At 40.5% G+C, this 13,721-nt stretch overlaps 1 protein-coding gene across 1 annotated transcript in view; it reads left to right on the top strand.

Annotated features, from left to right (window-relative positions):
* Positions 1 to 13,503, top strand: part of LOC108362005 (uncharacterized) — a 116,283-nt gene extending 102,780 nt beyond the window's left edge. Inside the window, 8 exon segments of the mRNA XM_017614823.1 lie at positions 462 to 3,238; positions 8,234 to 8,355; positions 10,051 to 10,575; positions 10,641 to 10,718; positions 10,753 to 11,077; positions 11,079 to 11,819; positions 11,895 to 12,016; positions 12,746 to 13,503. Coding sequence (XP_017470312.1) covers positions 462 to 3,238; positions 8,234 to 8,355; positions 10,051 to 10,575; positions 10,641 to 10,718; positions 10,753 to 11,077; positions 11,079 to 11,819; positions 11,895 to 12,016; positions 12,746 to 12,902 — 4,847 coding nt within the window. The 3' untranslated portion in view covers positions 12,903 to 13,503.
* Positions 13,504 to 13,721: the final 218 nt, after the last annotated feature.

The raw sequence follows: 13,721 nt of genomic DNA, 5'->3' as shown, positions 1-13,721 counted from the left end.
CGACGATGATGACGTTGTGCACACAGCCACNTCGGAGATGACGAACGCTGACGAGGACGAGGACAATCGATTGAGTGCCGATGAGCTGCAGAAGAAGCTGGACAAGATATTGCGCGCGTCTATGAACTGCAAGGAGCTGCTCGAGAAGAGTACGAATCAGCTGCGCGCCACTTGTTTCGGGCAAGATCGTTTCTGGCGGCGATACTGGAAGCTGCCGAAGGCGGGCGGTATATTCATAGAGGCATTGGAGTCGGCACAAAACGACATTTTCCACTATCAGGAAGTGTTGGAGGCAGAGGCGGCAGAGAAGCGTGCAGCTAGATTGGCAAATGGTGAAACTGAGGCTAAGGATGAGTGCAAGGAGGAGGAAGAGACTGCAGCGGAAGGCACCAAGGTGGAGGGTGGCGATGAAAGTGTTAATGGGGACTGCAAATCGGAAAGTAAAATCGCCAGTGCTGCAGCCGATGAAGGCAAAACTGACGAAGCTACAGGGTTAGCCGTAAAGGAAGGGGATGAAAATATGCAAGTTGACAGCAGTGCTACGATGACGACGGCCAATACAGCTGCCTCGAACATCAACACCAATGGCAACGTCACAGGAGTCACATCCTCGGCAGTCATAGACGACGAGGACGATGATGTCGTGCTGACTAGCAAGGATGAGCCGGAGATTGTCGATTTGCGCGATGACGACGACGATGATGACGTTGTGCACACAGCCACAATTCCGGCGCCGGACATCTATGGCTTAGCTAAGAAGCCACATGTCGACGCCGCAACAATTTCCACTAAAACCGACTTTGAGGCGGAGATCAAAATACCCGCCATACCAGCGCAATTCAATGCAGCGATTGCCGCTGCTGCCGCCGCCGCCGCTGCTGCTGCTGCAGCAGCTGCCAATGCGAACGCGAATGCGAATGCGGCAAATGTAAATGCAATCGGTGAAAAAAACTGTGATAAGAATGAGTTTGCAATGTTGACGCCCTCGCCGTCGCCCATGGGAATGACGATGCAAATACCGACAATGACGCCAACGCCTACAATGACGCCCACGTCTACGCCGACATCAACAGCCATGCCGTTGCCAATGCCATTGGCATTACCTTTGTCTCTGTCATTGCCGTTGCCGCTGCCATTATCAACGCCGGTGCAAGTGTGCAGCAACAGCACCGTGGTCAGCTGCAGCAACAGCATACTCAGCGTGCCCGGCATCAGCACCACTGCCGTTAGTAGCTTGGCTGGCTTTGATGTGAGCAGCACCACCGCAGCCACCATCGACAGCGTTGCGAAGGCAGAGGACTTAAAAAAGGAGGACGACTGCATTATTGTCTCGGCGACAAGCGGTGATGACGCACTCTTCAAACAGCCGGTAAATGTCACAGATAAGTGGTTTTCAATACTCGATCGTGAATTGCCATTGATGACGACCGAACCGTTGGACGAAGCCAGCCTCAAAGAGTATAAGATGGCTTTCGCAAATGTCTCATGCGACTCTCTCTTCCAGACGCAAAACAATCCGTGGGAGGTGCAGAATGTCGTTCAGCATTTCAACGTGACTTTAGACGATTGCAAAGTGGACCCAGCCAAGTTTGTGCAGGAATGCATTCTGTCACTTTCCGGGCTGGATGAGAAGCAAATGGAAGCGAAGATACGTGAGTACGAGCAGAAGATGTTGCTGGCAGCGGCTGCGGCAAGTGAAAGCGCAGACGCCGAGGCCAACGAGGCATCACCGACAGAGTCAAAAAACTGCCTAGAGTCTCCTCGTCAGCGATTGAAAAGTGAGGAAGCGGCGGAGAGCGGTGATGAGGAGGAGGACGAGCAAAAGTACGAGAGTGATTGCAAACCATCCACGTCTGCGGCAGCTGCGGCCGCCCACTTGTCATCGTCGCCCGCTATTAAAACCGATATGCCAGCGAAAAGTGAAGGCAACGAAGAGGAGCGCGCAGAAGACAAGAAGTTTTTTCCTTTATTGAATGACACAAAAATGGACTGTAGTAGCAGTTTGGAGTGTAAGCCGAGCAAAGACGCCATCGATGGTGCCGCCGCTGGTGAAGCCAAAGAGAACGACTTCAATACAGTCAGACTGGAAATACGCATGGATGACATAGCTGGCATGTCCATACAAAACCTGGCAAACATGTCGCTGCAAAATCTTGCCACATTTCTGCAATACGATGTGCAAACGCCGCTCTCCATGACGCCAGAAGAACAAAAGCTGTTGGAGAAAGTGAAGAAGGAGGGCTATCCCAAGAAGTTGGAGGGCGCCTATGTGCCGCGCGATCTGCGCTACGGCTGGTGGAAATTGGACACATTCGAAATGCTGCAACGCGTTATCGATTCGCTCGACCCGAATGGGTTGCGCGAACGCGACCTGCAAGATAACCTCATGCGCTTCATGCAGCAGGAGGATCCCAGCATTGGCATGAAGTATCCGCTGGCAAGCAAAGCTGGCGAAAAAGTGTCCTATTTGGAACCCGACAAGCCGCACGATTGGAATCCTAAGATAGCCAAGCGCACCGAACTAGCACTGCTCGATCAACTAGAAGCGTTGGAAGATAAAATCGCCAGCGCCTCAATGCAACTTAAAAATTGGCAGCTGCCACCGCGTCTCGAAAATGAGCTCAATCTCGAGCTGGAAGATATAACCGAGGAGGATTTTATCAGCATCATACCAATGCTACGTGAACGCATCATCGATCTGGAGGCCAACATCGAGCGTCGTTACTTGAAGCCGCCGCTTGGCTCTCAAACGGGTGATGCGCATTTAGCGGTGATCGCGCAGAATCAACACACCAGCACACAGACACAAAATTCGGCTGCCGCTGCTGCATTCCTCATACAAATGCAACAACAGCAGGCTGCTGCGCAACAACAACTCATCAATATGCAACAACAACAAACGCAGAATGTAATCAATGCATCGGCGTTCAATGAGCGCGCCATGGCAATCGCGGCAGCCAATGCGGCTGCAGCCGCTTCTGCTGCAGGCAATGCGAGTGGTGGTGATGCGTCGGGCGGCGGTGGCGGAAATACCGCCAATACCAGCGGCAATAATTCGGGTGGCGATTCGCCAGCGAGTAACTGCGACAGCGAAAAGGACGAGAAGGTGGAGAATATACCGAAGGGTTTGGCATCGTGGCGGGATGCAGTGTCGCGCTCGCACACAACAGCACAGCTAGCAATGGCACTTTATGTGCTTGAATCGTGTGTGGCGTGGGATAAGAGCATAATGAAGGCGGTAAGTGGATTTGCAAAAAGTGAGAAAAATGCAAAATAGAAATAACAGGAAAGATGAGCGGCGAATACTTTTGTTTGTATATTTTTTATTTTTACTTATTTTTTTTGTGGTATTTAAACGCCTTTGTGACACACACACACACACACACACAGACAAACATGTGTACGACACGACTCCCAAATTGTGCTCGCTGCCATCGTTTGATGTAGGATTAATATGCTGTAATATGTTGTTGTTGTTACTTTTATGATTTTTATGTACTATTTTTTTTTTACTTATTTTTTAATGCATTTGATAGTTTTTTGATTTCTCACAAGAATTTATGACTTATTTTTGGTTTAAACTTTCATTTCATTACTACCACTTTTATCAACCTTATTCATACATATACATATATATGTAAGATAGAAAAGCATCAGAAAAAGCGTGAAGTCACACTATATATAGATGTATATATTGGGCTTTTAGAGAAGTTCAAATATTTCGAATAACTAATTCAAAACCAAGTATTGAATCCGAATGATTTGCTTTTCGAATCGCAATACAGAGTAGATCCCCTTCTAGATATTCGATCCACTGAAATTAGTTCCCAAATAGTAGTGTTGGGTTTACTTTTGAAAGTCGAGTCGGTCCAAGTTTGATCTGAAGGTCGCAAAAACCCTCATTTAGCCTCAGCTTTCGTCTGCCATATTTCTGCAGCGTTTTTCAAGCCGAACTAACAGCAATCAATGAAGCTTCAAGATGCCTAATCGATTCTCCTATTAATATATGCATGCAGTAACTTCTGCTAGTTAAGCTGCTATTAAAGCTCTAAATTGTCACAAATCTACATGGAAGATTGTCATGGAATGCAGACGTACTCTAAATGAGCCGGCAAGGAGTTACGCCACTCATATTGTATGGGCAGATGAACTACAAACGAAAGGTATCTTACTGTCTGAGGGATGCCATGATAACCTAACCTAACCTAAGCTTCAAAGTCGAGTTTTAAATAGTATAAAGAGCATACAGTTCCATCAAGTTTTTCTCGATCCTTGAAAATTCAATTATATTGCAAGACGCAAATCGTCTTCGAGTCGGTCTCATCGAAAACGAAAAAAGTGGGAGAACCTATGACTACATACATGTGGACCATTCATAGACAGATGGGCCTCGAAGCTGCAATCTAAACACCTAGAATCACACATTATATTCAGCCCTGAGGAACACGCACCTGACCTAACCTTACATTCAGTTTGCGTAAAATAAAAGCTTACATCCATTTAGGTCAGGCAATCTTATTGTTTAATAATGTGAAGCGAAGACCACAAGATAGAGCCCTTCTCAAATCTTATGAGTACTATAGACATATGTATATGTACATATGGAGTATTATTTGCAAATTCATTTCATATCTGCCTGAATTGAATTTGAGATCAAAGCTTCTAAATTAAAGCATCATAACTTATTCCAAAGAAATTTCAGAAGTATTTTCTTTCTGAAGTATAGACAAAATGAGTGCACATTTATGAAAAAAAAAATCCGTATGGTATAAAGAATTAATCTTTTTGAAGAATATAATCAATAAAGATACGCTCCGATTCACTTGAATAGGGACAATGCTTTTTCGCTATTTTTTCTGGGCAAATTTTCTTTTATTTTAATTTCTATTATTTTTCAATTAAAATACAGTTCATTCCCTATCAAAAAACATAATAACACAAGTCTCATTTGTAGAAAGATTAAACAAATCATCAAAATAGTAATAAGCATCAAATAGTAATAGCAATTTTCACATAAAAAAATTGCGAAAGTCAGTAAAAATTTTTCAAAAATAAGCTGTAATTCGTAGTTCATCCAAACTTGCACTTAAAAAAATGTAAAAATTCTAAAAAGAAAATAAAATTTTGTTGAAAATTTATTTATTTTTTTCTACAAAGTTTCAAACTTCTGTTAACATGGTTTTTATTAGGGAATAAACTGAAATTTGAATTAGAAAATAATGAAAAATATAACACAAAAAAAAACGAAAAAGCGGTGTACCTATTTAAGTGCTGGGAAGTGTATTAAGGTGCCTCAAAAAAAAGTTGCAGTTTCTTGATCGGAATTATAAAGTTTATTGTATTTTAAGACTTCTACCAAACTATTTCGGTAAAATAATAAGATTTACGTAAGCTGGATCGATTTTGAAATACCTCCAAAAAGCTCACTTTGATTCCGTTGGTACAATTTTAAAAAATTTTTATGCAGACTTGGAAAAAATGTTTCTTTAAAACTAATTTTATTTATAAAACGCTCGTAGTTTGGAGCTACTTTCAAACGGGCAGAGCTCAAGTAAATTTTAATATTTTGGCGGATGTATTAAAATATAATACATTTTATAATTCCGATGGAAAAACTGAAACATTTTTTTTTGGTGCGGCACCCTAATGTATGTATTTTGAGCTTATTTTTAATGATTATTTTTTTGTTGTGCCTTGGATAACCTTGGGAAGCACAATTTACATCAGATTACATGTTGGTCTCATTTGGAGACGGGTGTCGCACAAGGGGCAAAATCCAGATTCCTCTACGGAGACTAAAAAAATTAAAAATATTTTTTTTTTCGTCTAATAAACGAAATTGATAGTACGAGCCAATTTTTATTTTGCTTTGCAATGCCACATTCATTCATTGATTCATAATCCAGTATAGAATTACAAATGGAATACTAGGCAAACGAAATACTAAATAAAATAGTATTAGGTCCAACTAAATCGCTATCCCTAAATGTTTTAAATTTTTGGTTAAAACTTTTTAATCACTTCTTTTTTTAAATTATTATTTTTTCTTTAAACTTTACTGAGCTTATCGTTATTATTATTTGTTTTCAAGTAGTAGCTGGCTTAGCAAGTTTATTTAGTTAAAAATTCGCTACCCTGCTTTTTGTAGTAGTAGTTGCTGTCGCTTTGAAAAACAAAAAACAAAAAAAAATTTAAAATTGCCTGTCTCTCGATTTTAATCAAAATTCGTTAAAACTAATTGCATAATTTTTCTTTCTTTTTTCCTTTCATTTCTTTTTATAAACTTTGGTAACGCGATTAATTGTTGTTGTTTTTGAAACAAATTATATCAAAACAAAATTTAAAAACAAAATCAACTGAATACATAAATTTTAAACGAATATTTAATTAATATGTATGTATGTGAATGCCAATACATTATATACTCGTATATGTACTATGTGTAATGCGATTTATATATAACAAATTATTACAAAAATTCAAAAAATTAAATAAAATATGCGTCGAATATGCATTTCAACACGCTTTTTCTGTTCAATGCTTGCGCTCGCTCGTGTCGTTTGTTGCACGTTGCTATTTACAATAAAAAAATAAATATCTAAAATTTTAAATTAATGAAACAAAAACTTTGTACTATGAAAACTAAAACACTGTACTAAATTTTGGTGAATTGTTATTTGGATAAATGATACACTGACATATGGCTTGTCATGCTTTTATGCTATTAAAACTAAATGAACATTTCACTCATGCATTCCAACACTTGCTCACAATCACACATACACTCACTACCCACACACTGACCGCTAAAAAATATGACATTTGGCACTTTATGGCACGCGCCATAGGAGCCAGCGAAATCGAAAAACGCAAAGAAAGATAAAAAGCCTAAAGCTAAGGAGGACAAAACAACCAAGACAAAGGCGACAAAAAAGAATGCGAAAGCGACCGCCAAAAGCACTCCAAAAGCCACCACTCCCAAGGCGGCAAAGAAAAATGTGCCGAAATCCAAAGCGATGACGCAAAGTTCCAAACTGCCAGAGGCGGCTGGCAAGCTAAAGAGTGAGAGTCAAAAGCCACAAGCAGCGGCTGAGAGCGCGTCCTCGAGTCAAGTAGCTCAGACTCAAGGCCAAACGCCTGCATTATTATCGCCTCAAACGCAAGAAACGCAGACAACGCCATCCGCGCGCTTCAAATACCAACGCAAAGCAAAGACACCCACCAGCGGTTTTGTGATCAGTTATGCCGAGCCGCCGAGCCCCAATAGCGACGAGACGCCCACGGAAGAATCTAGCAACAGCAGCGCGAGCGCTCGTGAGGCGCAACACGCAGCGGCAACGGTGGCGGCGGCGGTTGAATCGACAGCCTCACTGACGGCCAGCGAACGTGGCGCGGATACACAAAGTGGTGATGAAAAGCTGCAGCGGCAGCAGTCCACACCCAAGTCACACAAGCGCGCCAAATCGCACAAGCATAAGAAGAGCAAGAAGAAGAAGAAGCACGAGATGGAGGCGGGTAGTGGTGGTGGCGATGGCGATGGCGGGGGTGAGGAACAAGCAGATGAGGTTGCAAGTTCATCACGCATGAATGGCGTTGTGATCGCTACGAGCTGCGTAGAAAATGGTGATGGAAGCGACATGGCCGCTAGCGCGGGTGGTGAGCATGAAGCTGGCGTAAAGCCGCCATTAACCACCACCATCAAATTCAATATGAGCGCGCAAAGCAAGCCGAATGTGAAAAAGACGAAAAACGCCAGTGGCGGCAAGAAGCACAAGCGGCGCAGATGAGTTTGCATGCAAAAGGAGCCAGGAAAATTCTTAAACTAAAAAAAAAAAATTATCAACAACATAGTACAAATTCGTGTGACTCCCTCCGCCTATTCGTGGCTCGTTTTCTTCTTACACAATACACGTACAAGCGTATAGTCGTTTTTTTTTTAACTAAAGTAGTTTAATTATTATATGTAACTGTAACAACAACAACAACATTGAATAGTGTTAGGTAAAAAATAATAAAAAAAAAAAAAAATGAAAATACAGCAAAAATAAACAACAAAATTTAGGTATGTAGCTGCCACTAGTCAATGAGTACAAATGTCTGTATGTGTGTCTGTACACTAGCAAGTACAACTACAACTGTAGCAACAACAACATATAACATCAATCTCCTCCTCTTCTTCTTCCATCACGCATCTTCTCTCCGACGTGTATCCTAATATTGCACCCATTTACAGTATTGCCAGTTTTGCACATCTGGCGAGAATGAGGACAAGCTGCTGCTATGCGACGGTTGCGACAAAGGCTATCACACCTACTGCTTCAAGCCGAAAATGGACAATATACCCGATGGTGATTGGTGAGTAATTGCATTTACTAATAAATAGAGTAGTATTTATGTACATGAGAGCGGATCGAAAAGAAAGTCGAAAAATCTACCCTATATTTGCATCTATGTATGTATGTAGTGAGGTATGTAAATCTCTGAGTATATTGGCATGGCAATTCTGGCAACTGTCTTTCAACTCCTGCGGTGAGTTGAGTAAGGCTAAATGAAAGATTTGCTAACGGGCAGGTCTTTGCTTTATTCTGTTTATCTTTTAGCAATAAGTTTTCTGAAGTTTTAATTAAATAAAGAAAAAAATAAATATTTTTTTCTTTTTAAATAATAAAAACTAAAAATCAAAGAAAATTTTGTTTAAACAAATAAATACATAGATAAATAAAACATTGTAAAAAAATGTGTTTCTTAAAACAATACAACCTAAAAATTTAAAAAACATCAGATTAAAGAAGAAAAAATAAATAATATAAGTAGAAATTAAATGAAATTAAAAAATATTTTTCTTTAAAAAAAAAATTTTAATTAAAAAAAATAATAATTAAAAAAAAAATAATACTAAAATTTAAAAAAAATCAAATAAGTTTCTTAAAATTAAATGCAACTTAAAATTTGTTTTCTATTTAAAACAAAGTCTAAAAATTCCAAAAAAAAACAGGTTTAAAATTTTTTTTAAATATTTTTCTTTTTAAAACATTAAAATCTAAGAAATTTAAATTTAAAAAGCAACGGAAATTAAAAAAAAAAGCGGAAATACATAAAAAGAAAATAAAATTGTAAAAAAGGTTAAATTAAAAAAGAAAATAATTAAAATAAAAAAGGGAAAAATAAAATAATTTCCTAAAAAATAATTGGAATAAAAATAATAATTTTCTCTTTAAAAAGGAACAATAAAAATATTTTATTTTTAAATAAAGATCGGATATTAAAAATATCTAATAAAATAAAAAAAAAACTCACGGTGGTCTTTAAAATAGCAGCTATAACTTCAACCGCTTAGACCTTGTTGCTTTTTCCATTTTTCCTAACAAACAAATCGTGATACAAAGCTCAGTAACATTGCTAAAAAGTAAAAGAATATTTAGATATATTAAAAAATCCAAATTTTTATTTTAGCAATAATAAAATATAAAAATTAAAAAAAAACTAAACCAAAATTTAATAGAAAAATAAAAATTCCGCTGCGCGAGGTTTCGAACCTCGAATCCCTCGAATGACTCGCCAATGCTTTGCTCAAGTGCTTTCTTCACTATAAAAGTTGGCAGGGGAGCTTTTTTGTAAGACTTTCGTGCCAGAGTAAATCAAATCTTTTAAATTATCTTGCCTACTACCTTTTTAATAGTCTTACAAAAGACTTTCAACTGTCGTTCGCTCAAAGTTTCGTTTCCTCGACTATTCTCTCTCTACCTCTTGCCACATACAGCAACTTTTTCGCAGCGATTTAAGGTTAATATTGAGATTAAGGCTAGTTTTAAGATTATGATTAAGATAGGGACTGTAGAAGGAAATGAACAAGAAATGCATCGAGAAACGTCTCACTTCCGCAATGTAGATCAGGCGCACTAATTTTTTAGCGTTTTTAAATTCCTTTTCCACAGTCCAGCTCGAAGTCGTCATTTAGTTATTTCTTTGTATTTTTATTTTCTTATTTGTTCTCATCAATAATTTTTAAACCCTCTGCCATTTTCTTTTTTTATTCCGCACCTTTTTCAGGTATTGCTATGAATGCGTCAATAAGGCGACAAATGAGCGCAAATGCATTGTTTGTGGCGGTTTGCGACCAGCGCCCGTCGGCAAAATGATCTATTGTGATTTATGTCCGCGCGCCTATCACGCCGACTGCTATATACCGCCGCTGCTGAAGGTGCCGCGTGGCAAGTGGTATTGCCACGGCTGCGTCACGAAGGCGCCACCACCGAAGAAGCGAACCAGCAGTAAACCGCGACGTGACCGCGATTCTTCGAAACGACGGGATCGCCATAGCAATTCATCGTCGTCGTCGAATGTTGATATCCAGCAACAACAACAACAACAACAACAGCAGCAGCAGCAGAACCAGCAGCAAAATCATCATCAGCAACAACAGCAGCAGCAGCCACAACAGCAACAGGTTGCGGTTCTAGCGCAGGCGCAGGCCATGGCAGCTGCCTCGGCGGAACACCACCTGCACAATTCATCACAGCTTTTGCTGAATTCGTCGCATGACGAGTCAATGAACTCGCTACCGACGCCGCTCAGGTAGGTCGCTCAGGCAGCGCCGCATGTCACGCCTGACGTTACTAACCCGCCTCTGGTATTTGCAGTCCGACGCATTCGATTGCTTCCACCTCGTTCGATGAACATCACAATAATTCGATCGATGCGATGCGTTTCCAGCCACACAACACAACCAGCAACAACCACTACAACAGCGCTACAACAACCACCACAACAACAGCAGCCACAACAACAAATGGTTGGCGGCAATGCTGCATTGGGAGGAATGGGTATGGGGGTAAGCGCTGATTTAGGTGTTGGCGCGCCAGTAGGTATGCTGCCAGATGCAAATGCAGCGGCTGACACCACACCACCAGCACTAAATAACATCCACGGCACACATTTGACTAACAACGATTACACGGCAACGGATGCCTGCGCAGATGGCGCTCAGTCAGCGCCGGTCTTACATTCAATGCCCAGCGCCGACTTGCCGCTTGCGGTGCCAATTTACAACAGCGTAGCACCCGACTACAAGCATTCAAAGCTTTGTAACAACTCAATCACAGCTGCCACAGTCTTTACCCGATAGTGGCACGTTATTTCCACACTTGACGCCAACCCTACCAACAGTAAGTACCGCGACTGGTGGTATAGGCAATATGAGTGCCACTAACTACCTGCAACTAACGCTCAGTCAGCACCACCAACTTGCCCAGCTGCAGATGAATAGCAATGGCATAATGCAGCTACCTCCGCTACCGCCGCTGCCGTCTTACAACACAGCCGCTCAGTCGCCGTTGCCACCGCCATCGCTGGTGCCGCCCACCAGCGCCATTAGCACTTCGCCACAACCCTCTGCATTGCTACCGCTCATAATGCCGCCAACTTCCATCACAGCGCTGAGCCAACAACAGCAACCACAACAGCTGCAGCAGCCACAACTATCGCCGCTAATGCAGTCATCGATTATGTCGCCGCAGCAAAGCAGTAACCATGCACCCACAGCTGCCATGCAGTCGCCACGTGCCAGCACACCTACTTTGCACTCGCCGCAAACGATGGGGTCCTACTCGCAGTCACAGTCGCCGGCAGCGCATCAGTTTGGTGCGCTCTCGCCAATGAGTCAATGTGGCACACCTCAGCCATTGGCGCCGCCGCCCTTGAACATACACGCCGTTCAAGAGGCGAAGGAGAAGCTGAAGCAAGAGAAAAAGGAGAAGCATGCAACGAAGAAGCTCATAAAAGAGTTGGCTATCTGCAAGACATTGCTAGGGGAAATGGAGGTAAGCAAGCGTGGTGGGGTAGAAAAGTTGTGAGAGGAGTTTTTGTTTTTTTTTTAATTTTCTCATCTCTTACAGCTGCACGAAGATTCGTGGCCATTTTTATTGCCAGTAAATACTAAACAGTTTCCGACTTACCGTAAGATTATTAAAAATCCCATGGATTTGTCAACAATCAAGAAACGTATACAGGACTTAACGTGAGTAATATTACCTTTTGCATTTTTTTTTTGTAAGTGGAAATCCTTCCACTTTGTTAGGGTAAAAGAGAGTTAATGAGCTAAGAGTGTTTAGTAAAGAAACAGGCACGATATTACCATAAAATACTAAGATAAATCCGAGTCTAAATGCAAATCGAAAGTCACGAACACGTTCCATTTTGACTGTCGGGTCTATGCTATAGGATCCAGATTTATTTCTACCAAAGGATTGTTCCTTCAGCAGCATTACAAAGAACCTTTTTTTGGGAATTTTTATGCTGGAGACGAACCCGAGAAAGTTCGCTATTTTAGCCGACAGTTCACACTGCATGCTTCGTCGGTTTATATGTTTAAAGGTCGAGTGACGAGAAAGCAGTAGCACCTCCCAAAATCCTAGTGTGCCTCTTACTTTCACTAGCCAGGAAGTTCAAGTGGCCACTGGAAAGCTAAAAGTCTTGAAAACAATTGGCCCTGACGGACTATGTTCGGTGGGATTTGCATACTTCACAATGTCTCTCAATTTATCGTCGTACCCGACAAAGGAAAAGCGTTAGCTGCCTCGATAGCTCCGCGTAACTCTGGCGCAAACAAGTTCTGAATACTGAAGTAGGTTAAAGACCTGATCTGGGCCTGGCGTTGGTCGCTCTTGACGACATCTCTCTCTCTCTCTCTCGACAATGCTTAATAAGCCACTGTTTATTAAAATCTCTTCTCTCTTTATTTTCACAGCTATAAAAGTCGTGAAGACTTTTGCGTCGATGTGCGCCAAATATTCGATAATTGTGAAATGTTCAATGAGGATGATTCGCCGGTCGGCAAAGCGGGTCATGGAATGCGCAAATTTTTCGAATTACGCTGGACTGAGTTGACTGATAAGCACTCATGATATCAAATGCATCACCACCTCAAGTATTCTAGTGATTAAGAGAAGCAACAAACAAAAAAAAACAGAAATAAAAGCAAAATGGGAAGCAGAACCAATTAATTAAATAGAAATAAAAATAAAATGTTGCAACAGTGAAATTCCAATTTAGTTGAGAAAAAGGAGATTAAGAAAACAGGAAAATGGAGAAAGCAAGCAAAAACAAAAAAAAAAAAAATCAGTCATTTTTAAATATTCAGCAAAAATTATTGCAAATTAGAGTTCTTATTAGAAAAAAAGTCAAAAGTTTTAAGCAAAAAAAAAATAATAATAAAGAAATAAGACATTTTCGGCACTCCCAAAAACCTAAAGAAAAAAAATATAACTCTGGCTAAGCACACATACATATTATTGTCTAGAAGCATGAAGTGAAAAATCGAAGACATTGCAGGCATTGCAGTCCGAGTCACAACACAATAATGAAGCAGATGCTAAAGAAAACAACTATCAGTAATGTGGTATTTATAAATATATACAACCTTACATACATACATATACTTATACATACATACATAGTTGATTAGGTAAGCAAAGTTGATAATAACTAATGTATTATTTTCAAAAATGCAAAAAGAAAAAAATTGTAACGAAATATATCAGCAATCATGTAAAAGGCTAAAAATAATTGCATAAATTTGCGCAGAGATGTGTAAAACATAAAACTTAATGCAAAGAGAGAAAAAAATCATAATAATGAAACAAAAAAGTATTTTAAATTTTCTTGTAGGCAAATGCTAGTGTAGATAGTTGTGGCAGTGTGGGCCAAAAGTGTAAGAAATATTT

The sequence above is a fragment of the Rhagoletis zephyria genome, unplaced genomic scaffold (genome assembly GCF_001687245.7).
Source record: "Rhagoletis zephyria isolate East Lansing unplaced genomic scaffold, Rhagoletis_zephyria_1.1 Rzeph_scaffold_00908, whole genome shotgun sequence".
Lineage (NCBI taxonomy): Eukaryota > Metazoa > Arthropoda > Insecta > Diptera > Tephritidae > Rhagoletis > Rhagoletis zephyria.
This window is presented reverse-complemented; position numbering and strand designations above follow the sequence as displayed.